We start from the raw sequence: 11,466 nt of genomic DNA on the forward strand, positions 1-11,466 counted from the left end.
CAAATTGCTTGTGTTTCGGAAAGATCCCCGAGCTCAGTCAGAAGTAGAGAGACTGATACATGAATCATGTGGAAAAGCAAAATGCTAAGGCTTTTATTGGGCAGGCAGTCAGTTTAGGTTATTCTAATGTTACCTGCAGGTCTTAACATGAATCCTTTACAGTTCAATGCAAACTCCCACGTTTTGGAGGAGCTTCTGTATCTGCAAGAGGAAGAGAGGGGAAAGCATCTGTTTTGAAGTAGCTTAACCCCATGATAATAACAAGTCTATTTTTGGTTCCACACATCTTTGCTTATTCAGTGTTTAATGGTTTTTCATTTGTATTTGGTAAAGGACATCAGTGCCCTATATACACCTAAAATAGGTGAGAGAGAGCAAGCAGAAGCAAAATGGAATGAATTCTGTATTAGTCCACAAAGAGGCATATGTAAAAATGACATCAGTATTGGCAAACTAAAGACTGAAATGGAAGACTAATAAAAAGGAAACTCATGAGACTTATTTCTTTAATGAATAAAAGTCCCAGGACCAATGCAATCATACCTTAAAGACTTAGGCATTTCAACATCATCACCAATACCTTCATGTCCACAAAATAGCCGAAAACATACTAAAATAAGTGGCTCATCAGCACCTAGCACACTTCTGCTATGCCAAAAATAACAGCAAGCTAGGCAGTCACTGGGGATGATTAGTGCTGAATTCCCTGTTTGGCAGTAAATGTGCACACAGATGTCTGAAGTAGGTGAGGATTTTAGGCATATTCTTAGTTCAACAAAAGCTGAAATTTGCCAGGCTTGGAATTAAGCAGGCAGGATAGCGATTCAGTTAGAGATACTAGATCTACTGAGAGCAGTACTTACACAAAATATATGGTAAAGTAAGTTCAGATAGACAACTCTGATTTTCTGGTTTCAAGAGGAAGACAGGAGTTTCTTTTTCTATACACAACCTCTGGAGCTATATCAATGAGCTGAGGTACTTAAAGATGAGAAGACGTGAATGTCCTGATGGTTACGCTTATTCTAGAAGACCCGGGACGCTGCACATATTCGAGTTCTCAAGGCTGAGTACTTTTGGTTCAAAACAATTAGAAAACCAGGAACTGGATTCTATGTGGAAGAGGAAATACATTAACAGGATAATGAGAGAGATTTCAGGATGCTTCAGAGGTTACTGTCATTTGCAGTGAAATTGTTGTGGGGTTTTTTTAAATTCTTTTCATTAAGGAGATTTTCCAAATTAAATTCCCAGATGTTTAAGTACTATGACACCTGGATTTTGCCATCTCAGGTAGACAGAAGAAAAGCAGACTGGTTGCTATGTCACACGGCCACTAAGGGATGGAAGATTTCAAAACTGATAAGAGTTGGATGCTTGCATGCCATATTGCTGCACAATTTAGGGTTTGGTTTTAATACTAATAGGTGGGCGACACAAGAAACTTTTGCCATATTAGTTGATTGTATCTTGTGGCAGAACTTCTGCATATAACATGGCTGTTCAAAGAAATGGTGTGATTATAAATCTTTCTTCAGGAACTTAAAACAAGTGATGTGTAGTATATTAACTGTCTGGGAGTTTGACCTTCAGTGTCACTAATTTAGCACTAATTTAGGATACCACTTTTCATCTCAGGTCCATTCAGCAGTGTTACAGACTAGAACATCAGGTGCTTCTTAGACTCCAGCATTTGAAATCTAATACAGTGAGTCAAGTTGGTTTTGGTCTCATGGCTTCTTATTGCAAGAAGTATTAATCTGTACAAACTGGGAGGCAAACTCCTTAGTTAAAATGACAGGCCAGATCTCTGGTGTAAACTGTCATAGCTCTACTGATTTATATCAGCACTGTTCAACTTTGACATGGCCAAGGGTCACAACCACATGGGCTGCACACTGTGTGGGCTATATGCTGTGTTTCCAACATACTCCCCTGCCCCAGCAAGGCTCCCTCCCCTGCACTGTGCTGCATCTTCATTGTACTAGATAGGTCATTATGCTGAATATTTTCTTATGCTGCTTGGTTTCTGTATCTGTCAGCTATTCCCTTCTGCTCTCCAGAAAGAAAAGGACATGACCCAGAGTTACCACAGATGAATTAACACAGGTTAAAAAATGAAAAAGGTCTAGCTCAGGAGTAGGTAAATACAGCCCACAGGTCAGATCTGGTCCACCAACTGATTGTACCTGGCTCAGGGCAGGCCGGCCACAAACTCATGGAATACAGCTTGTGGGCAGCCAGTGGCTCCAGCCACTTCTGCCCAGTGCTGATGTGGCAGCATCAGCTGTGGATCCAGGCAGAAGCCCCAATCCCCACCCAGAATCTGCTGGCCACATCAATAACTGATGCCAGCGCCCACCTACGGCTGCTTCCACCATACTGGGCAGATACTGTTGTAAGCTGTAGACATGGTTGGCAGGTTCTGGGCAGGGTGGGCATGGAAGGGGGGAGAGAGAGTGTGACTGGGCAAACTCTCAGGCCCAGTCACAGTGCTGACCCACCCAGCTGTCTTTGGGCAAGCCACCCACTTTACTCGCCTGCCATGCCTTGTTAAATAATTACGTGGGAGGCTGCTCTTTAAGTGCCCTGGTGTCAAAGAGTGGTTCTCACTGACTCCGGCCTACCCTTTATTGTGTCTCATGCCTCACAGATGTCATCTAGTTTGTTCAATAGCTTTGGCTTGCAGCTGGGTCAAACTCAGACCTTTATAAAGCCTCTCTCACTCCACCCTGTTCGGGCTTCACTCACTGTGGCCCACTCTCACTGAGCTGCCATCGCTCTGCCCAATCCTGGGCCATATACACACTTGAGTGGTTCCCATAGGACTTCACGCTTGTCCTCGCACTCCTTGAGTAGCCTGGGCTCAGCCTTTTGGGTTCCTTCCTTGGCCCTCATCTGAGCAGTGACCACTCAATTAGCCTTACTCTGGGCTGACTCTGACCCTAGCTTCTCACCGAGCAGCACATCATTTCTGCCCCCTCCTTGGGGTCAACACTCTGCCCCTTCTGCTGGGGCTAAGGGGTCTTCCACCCCTGTAACCTCAGGTGCCTCTACCCAGTGTGCCTGGCCCGCCACTCCAGGGTCCTACACCTGTGTAGGGCTCAGGTGCTTCTGTGTAAGTGTGCCTTCCCCCTCCCCCACTCACAATAACCCACTGGATGGTAGGCTGATGGGGGTGTTAAGGCACCCCTACCCACCTTTCACCGGGGAGGTAACTTGTCTGGCATTTCTTGAGGACTCCCTTACCACAAGGAGTCCCACTAGGCCACCCTTCCCCTGCAGGGTGCAATTGCAAGTTGTACCCAGGACCATGCAGGCCTACTGGCCCTGGTCTTATCTCTACTGGGGTCTGAGATGTTCCTGAGCTGTTCTATTTCAATTGAGCCCTCTACTGCAGCCAACTTCTGCTGGCTGCTGCCGTCATGGCAGCATGTATGCTGGCTAACCCCTACTTTTTTTTCAGCAGTGATGCCCTCCCCCTTGAGAGGATCTTTGGCCTATTTAAGGCCCTGGCCCTCCCTCCAGGCTAGCTGGAGTACTAGGTAGCTCCATCAAGCCCTGGCCTGCCCCTCATGGTGGGCTCAAGAGCCCTCCAGCCTTTCAGCCATGGCCCCCTTGCATTGACCAGTCTAGGGCTCAGAAAGTTAGCCTAGCGGTTGCTGCCCTCCATGGACAACAGGGTCCTCTTCTGTGCCCCATTAGAGAGCCCCAGGCCTCACTTATGCTAGATCTATTCAGGGGCTTGCCTAGCCCCTGGGTAGGCCTACAAACAATAAGCCCCATTCCAGGCTGGGTCTAGTTTCTTCTATGCCAGCTGCCTTTCCCTGGGACTTGAGGCACTACTGGGCCTCTAGGAACCTCCTACTATCCCCATAGTTCCTCCCTTACTACCAAGATGTTCCCTGAGCTGCAGCGCAGCCAGATGTTCTTGCTCTCTTGGCTGCTGGCAGCAAACTGCTGCCCCAGCCCTGAGAGCCAGGATCTTAAAACGGCTGCCTCATCAAGGCTGGCCTGCACCTGTCTGCTGCCTGCTCTCCTTCTTAAAGTGGTTCCTAGGGGAGGCTTCCCCTGCTGCTCACAAATTAGGCTCCCTCCCAGCCTGCAACAGCCCTTAAGTGGCAAGCACCCTGTTGGTGCTCCACCACACAGAGAAATAGAGAGAGAAGAGTAGCCTTCAAGAGGACACCAACACTCATTAATGGGCCCTCCAGCCAAAATAACCCTGGTCTAGACATTGGAATCAACACGTGCAGATTCTCGATGTCAGGGGTGTTCAAGGTGTTCACCTCCATGTCAATAACCAGCATTTCCAACAATCACGTTATAAAAAGGCCTTTTCACTTACATTTGTACAATATTGGGTTGTGATTGTGCAACCATTTATTCAAGGGTCTATTCCTTACATGTGTAAATAATCCCACTGAAATAAGTGGAAGTTATAGCACCTCAGAACTGTTCATTAAATTAAACTTAAATTTTCATTCCAAAACTAATGGCCAAGCTTGGATCATAGGAAGACTCAGATGAGAAAGGCTTCCTTATGAAAAAAGGGTTAAAATAATGCCCAAAAAATCCCTTTTAAAGATTTCTATTGTATAAAACATTTCAAGTACTTTACATTGTTATCTCATTTTAATATTAATGAATACAAATCAAAATAAAAAAGAAGTAACTTTAGAACAGAGCTAATTTCTCAGGCTCTGCAACTTTTCTTTAGAACCTTGAATTCTGAAATAGTTTGTCCTTTATTAAGTAATTTTAAATTGCTAACTGTTTCAAATTTTTTTGCTAACAGCTACAACTGTTCAACTTTTATCCATTTGTGAGAGCAGTGAAATTGGGAACTTTAAAGTAAACCAATATTCTGACTCATTGTATTTTTTAATGTGTTCTTTAGAGAGGCAATGACTCCTCAAAATCATTCCAAAGAGCTGAATTTGATACAGCTTTTATTAGTTGTTTGTTATATTGAATATGAGGATTCCAGAGCTACTAAAGTAATAAACTAACATTTCCATTAGTTAGAGTAGCTGTTGCCATGTGCATCTTTTAAAGTGAAGTATTTAAAACAGTGTCCAGTAAAACATTTATTTTTCTTTGACAGGTTCATTACCTATAATGGCTTTCAGGGAGTCTAATTTGAGTGAATGTAAACTAATGGTGATGAAGCTGATATGAGAAATACCTAATGTGTTTTAACAATGTTACTTCTGTTCAATTTTAAACTATAATTTATTCTCTTCAGCTTCTGTTTTCACAAGAGAAAGAAAAATATAAGCAAGCATTGAAGAACAAGTGATGTAAGAAGAGGTGTGTTTGGACATGAATTAGCCCATTGTCTATTTTAACGTAATTTTTAATGGGCATGAAGGCTGAGAACTGAGTTATAAGCTGTTTTCACATACTCCCAAGTTTCTGAAAAAAAATTCAGGGGACCATAAAATAAGATTATTTTTAAAGTTAGCACAACACTTGTTTAAGCCATATTTAATGTAGAAAAAAAATACTTTGGGTGCACAAAAACACCCAAATCCTGTAACTTTGAACCTGTAAAGGTGTATGAGTAGTCCCATATGCATAAGTATTTCTAGAACTGGGATTTATAAAATTTCTTGTGTACAAAAAATAACAAAAATATCCCTAATCACTTTCAAAATAATTCGTCCCGAGTGAGGCCAATTTACATAGCAACATATATAAACATACCTTAATTAATTAAAAATGATAAATAATACTGTGCTAAGTGGTTTAAAATCAGTTTTATACATCAGATTTAGTTATCTACAATGGAGTTGGTTAACATAAATGTGTAATAGGAATTTCAGTTAGTTGATAAGGTGGGGTTTTACAATAAGTGTAATGCTGTAATTTCCCTGTGGAGATCCAAAATTGCATGTTTTTGACTGTGCAGCAGTGTGGGGACATGAAATCGTCAAAATATGGGAAGATTATGGTTTTCTTTTCATTCAGAGAAACAATGATTTACATTATTTTGATATTACAGTTACAACTTTTTAAAAATCCCAGGTCAGAAAATGCAAAAATTAAAGTAATACTTTTGACTGTGTGTGTGTGTGTGTGTGTGTACATACGTACGTAGGCTTCAGAGTTTGAAAGCTGCCTATAGCATTTGGACATCCAGTTCCCATTAATTTTAATGGATACTGGTTATCCAGGTCCCTTAGACAGCTTTGAAACTCTGGAACTGTATGCGATAATTAATTTGTTGAAGAGCCTCAGATATGCCACACTATTCTAGTTTCCTAGAAGGGAACTGAATGGCTTCCTCTGGAACAAATGCAACACTAGTATGACATTGTATAGATACAACCTAACTGGCATTGGTGAATCTACAGCTATTGACAGCATGAATGTCCCTATTGTCCCTGTACTGCAAATACTTATGCAGATGTTTAATTTTTTAATTCAACAAGATTACTCACAGGTGTTAAGATCTACTCTAAGTGCACTTGTCACTATAATACCTGAGTGTCTTTCAATAGTATATTAAGCAACAGGAGTAAGGCCCTACCAAATTCACATCAGAAGTGGGCTGTGCTGCGACTCCTTTAATTTTGCAGGCTCCCTTGTGCACTCCCACCCACTGACTGATGGAGGGGCCCCGCTTATGGCACACTTCTGATCAGCAGGGAAGTGAAAATCGCGGTTTTAAATTTGGCGCTGTTTTTGCCTCCTTACCAGTCAGCAGCAAGCAGTGGGGCCACCAGGGCCCCTTGGGTAATCAGCAGTGCAGAGGCAAAAATGGTGCTAAGTTTAAAACTGCGATTTTCACTTCCCTGCCGATCAGAAGCAAGCTGCAAGCAGGGCCCCTCCACCAACCAGTGGGGGCGAGGGTGGGGGAGTGCGCAGGGGAACCTGCAAGATTAAAGAAGCCACAGTACAGCCAACTTCTGTCATGAATTCAGTAGGGCTCTAAACATAAGTAACTTCTGCCATAGATTTGTTCCATCCTTTTCTCTCCTGAGAGAGGTTTCTGCAAAGCTGAGTGTTTTGTTTTGAAGTTTTTATATTATATATATTATCTATTAAGTTTTTATATTATATTTGAGGTAAGACTAAGGTGTATAGAAAACTTGCTGGGTCATTGGGCTCAAAGGGTGGTAAACATTGGTTCAATGTTTAGTTGGTATCAAGTCAGGTGCCCCAAGGTTTAGTGCTGGGGCCGTTTTTTTTCAATATCTTTTACCAGTGACCTGGAAGATGGGATGGAGTGCACCCTCAGCAAGCTTGCAGATGACACCAAGCTGGCAGGAGTAGTAGATACACTGGAAGGTAAAACTAGGAATCAGAGACCTTGACAAATTGGAGGATTGGACTAAAAGGAATCTTATGAGGTTCAATAAAGAGAAGTGCAAAATCCTGCACTTACGATGGAACAATCCCATGCACTGCTACAAGCTGGGGACTGACTGGCAGTTAGTTCTTCAGAAAAGGACCTGGGGTTACGGTGGACAACAAGCTGAATATGAGCCAACAGTGTGCCTTTGTTGCTAAGAAGGCTAACAGCATACTAGGTTGCATTAATAGGAGCATTGCCAGCAGATTCTGAGGTGATTTTTTCCCCTTCTCTGCACTGGTGCAGCCACATCTGGAGTACTGTGTCCAATTTCCCCCCACCCCAAAAAAACAAAACAAAACAAAACAACTCTGTAGGAGTGTAGGGGGTGAAAAGATGTAGACAAATTGGAAAAAGTCTAGTAGACTGTAACAAAAATGGTTAAAGGGCTGGGGCTCATGGCTAATGAAGAGATGGTGAGAGAACTAGGCTTATTTAGGGAAGAGAAGATAGGGAATTTAATAGCAGCCTTCAACTACCTGAAATATGGTTCCAAAGAGGATGGAGCTAGATGGTTCTCAGGGGTGGCGGATGACAGAACAAGGAGCAATGGTCTCAAGTTGTAGCAATGGAAGTTTAGGTTAGGTATTTGGAAAAACTCTCACAAGGAGGGTAATAAAGCACTGGAACAGGTTACCCAGACAGGCTGTGGAATCTCCATCCTTGGAGATATTTAAGATCCAGCTAGACAAAGCCTTGGCTGGGAAGACATAGTTGGGGATGGCCCTGCCTTGAGCAGGGGGTGGGATTAGATGACCTCCTGAGGTCCCTTCCAACCCTAATTTTCTATAATTCTATGAGAAAACAACTTATAATATACACTCATGTTGCTTTATGTTCATGCTACATAAAAAACAAGGTCAAAGAAGTGGTAAAGATCCCAAAGTTTACAATAGTACTTAGTTTTGGTGGAAGTTCATATCACAGTATTAGACTGGCCTTTAAGAAATTAGGCAGGATAAGGACCTAAAACTGTAGCCTTGTTATATTAAGGCAATTTTTTTTAAATGTAATAATATAGGAAATGGCATAGATACAAAACTCTGTTACAAAGACTAGTGTAGCTAAGAAATAATTTGCTAATATTAGAAGTTAAACTCTTTTAGTCAGCATGATTCATAGATGATTTATGGTATAAAGTAACAATTTAAACTGCAAACCTCACTTGTCAGAAAATAGTTTATTCCTCGTATTTGTAGCACAGCTTCCTTTTCAGAGTAAAAACCTTAATAGCCACAGAGGCACTAAATTTTAGTTTTAGGTGAGAATACTAGCTGACTCTCAGACTGAATCCAGCTCCAACAGAGGTTAGTAGAAAGACTCCTTTTGACTTCATTGGGAGCTGGATAAGACTATATGAGATCTTGGGCAAGTCATCTGACTTCCTTGTACATTAGTCAGACTAAAAGACTAATCCTATATTCCTTGCATGCCCCAAAGTCTCAGTGTCAGTTTTGGATGTAGAAAGAATACAAGAGGGGTATCTAGTTGTATGGGTGATAGCAAATTTGCAAAGACTAGTCAGATGCTAATGGTTAGATACACATTCTACATTACTTTAAAAAAGAAAGCTTAATGAAAGAAAAAATGCCATACTGTGCCAGCTGACAGCATGGAAAATCCCAGTAATATTAAAGTAGTAAAATATTAATATTCTGCCCTTTTATATTAATCACTGCCATCAAATAATATCTCAAATGAGGAAAGATTCATTTACTGTTAGTCTGAACTTCATTCTGGGTCACTAGCTTTTGTAGATTTCAATCACTGAATATTGCAATTTAACAAAAATGATAACAGAACTAAGTATTTGTCATTATCCACAACTGAAGTTCTTCAATCCTTAAGTAAAATGAAATGTGTTAAAATTACATTAAAGTAACTTTATTTTAAACGTTATCAGCCTGTAGCATATATTGTATACTTATTCACTATAAACAGGCATGAAAAAGACAAAGATAAATAATGAGATTAAATATGCATACATTCAATCTACATGTTTAATCTTTGCAAACTGGGCGTTTCCATGAGTTGCTCTTCTTTCAAATTTCTCCACAACTGTCCAGAACATTGCAGTGCTACATATTCTTTCCTCAGTACTTTAATTTAGCACCCATCACTTTAAACATGGGCAATATTTTTGCATCAGTGGAAGAATGCAAGTTTACATCAAGATAAGTGTTTAAACATGGGAATAAAGTAAAGTACCTACATTCATGGTGAGACACTAAATAAGTGGTTTGACTTTCAGAGGTGCTTAGCATGACCTGGTACCATATCTTAGATCTCCCACATTTTGAAATTTTGGCCAAAGACCATAGGACTAGGTTAAATGCCTGTTTTTGTAGGATAATCATACATAGTCCTTAGTCCAATACTTGAGTATGATTCTTGTTTCACTAATAAGAGCTTTACCCGAGTCAGGATCAGGTACAGTATTTGTACATTGAATATCTGAGTCTTGAAAGAAGCATGTTACTATTAACTTCTCCAAACAAAATATTTCCTGTGGTTTCTGTCAAACATCCCACTATGTTTTCTAGAAAACACAAGAAAAAGTAGTCTAAAATGGTTGTGCTAACTTTGTAAACAAGGATCAATTGACATGTTTTTTCTCTGCAAGTAATCTAACTTAGGTGCTTAGTTGTAAAAATGTGCTCTGTGTCTAAAACGAATGCCACAAAACCACCCACCTTTGTGAAATCTTTAGCTGTGAGTATGGCTTTTTACGCTCTTTGTTATGGAAGGAAAGTTACCAAGATTTTGGGACCAAAATGTGACACATTAAATATGAGGCCATTTTATCTGTTGGGGAAAGTCTCCCAGACTGCAGATAACTAGAAGGTGTTGTGTCAAACCTACCCCTCCAGTTTCCAGAGAAGCTAATAAATAGTAATTCCAGTTGTAGGCCTGGTGCAGTGTAGCATTCAGCAATTAACAGCCTCACTGGATTTGCCTTTATTTAAAAAGCTTGAGCTAAAGCCTTTCCAAAAAACCTGAGAAAAATCTATGAGGACAAATTGTGTTTTGGGCCCAAAGCCAAACCTAAGCTAGAAACATCCTGAAGGACAAGGGGGAGCTCTGCTCCACAGGGCACCTCTATAGCCATACCATCGGGGCCAGATGTTAGGTCCGCTTTTGCCGTGACCGTGGGCCGGGCCCCTGTGCACAAGGCAAGCTGCGAAGCGGTGTCCGGCGCGTTAGGGACAGGATGGACCCTATCTGGGAACCACACGAGACCCGAGGCCGGGCTGAGCTGAGGGATGGTGATGAGGCGCTGCGCGGCCTGGTGATGAGAGCAGGACCGCCGAGTGCCGCCTCCGAAGCGGCCAGCAGCCTGGGCGGGGGGTTTCCTGTGCAGCCGGAGGCTTAGAGAAAGCTTCTAATTTATTATTTGTGAAAAAGAGGAAGCGGTGGACCTGTGTCATCCCGGCCTCCCCCGTCGAGCCCCCCAGTCCCTCCATCCCGGGGCCGGGGCTGCTTCGCCGGGACGGTCTCGAGGGTTTGCCCCAAGTGGGTCCACGCTGCGGCGATGCCGCCGGCTGCTCCACACCACCAGGCCCGCATGTCCCGGCTGAGACGCAGCCCGCGCCCGGACCGGCAGGCGACGGCGCCAACCCCAAGCGCGGGCCGGGCAGGGCCAGGCGGGCGGTGGGGAGGGGCTGGCAGGCGCCGCAGTCCCGCGCGGGGCGGGGCGGGGCGGGCGCGGCGGAGGGATACACGCTCTATATATAGCGGCGGCGGCACGCCTGCTGCCCTAGTACTGACTTGTGAGGAAGCCGTTCGCAAGGAGCCGCCGCCGCCACCAGCGCCATGGTAGGTAGCCGGCTCGCCCGCCCGGGAGCAGCCGCGGCGCGGTGCACTGCTGCCCCCGGGGTCCCTCCCTGCCCCCCCTCCCGCGGGGACTGCGCAGTGGGCCCTTCCCCCGCTGGGGCGCTGCGGACGTGCCCTGCGCTGCGCGGCGAGGGGCGCGGCCCCGTCCCCGACATCGTGTCTTCGCCAGGCTGGGCGCCTGTTGCGCGGAGGAGCCGTGCCTCGCTTTTGCGTTTCCCCCGCTGCAGCTTGCGGCGCCAGCCCCAGGGTGGGGCGGGGAGGGCCGTGCTCTG

The 11,466-nt window shown here is 43.8% G+C and overlaps 1 protein-coding gene across 2 annotated transcripts in view; it reads left to right on the top strand.

Annotated features, from left to right (window-relative positions):
• Positions 1-11,096: 11,096 nt before the first annotated feature.
• The window catches only part of CALM1 (calmodulin 1), a 7,678-nt gene continuing 7,308 nt past the window's right edge, over positions 11,097-11,466 (top strand). The window contains exon 1 of one of the 2 annotated variants that reach the window (XM_019552405.1): positions 11,097-11,176. In XM_019552405.1, coding sequence (XP_019407950.1) covers positions 11,174-11,176 — 3 coding nt within the window. In that variant the 5' untranslated portion in view covers positions 11,097-11,173. The remainder of the gene's footprint in view (positions 11,177-11,466) is intronic. The other variant, XM_019552404.1, reaches the window with a different exon arrangement.

This window comes from Crocodylus porosus, unplaced genomic scaffold, assembly GCF_001723895.1.
Source record: "Crocodylus porosus isolate Cpor-Errol unplaced genomic scaffold, CroPor_comp1, whole genome shotgun sequence".
Lineage (NCBI taxonomy): Eukaryota > Metazoa > Chordata > Crocodylia > Crocodylidae > Crocodylus > Crocodylus porosus.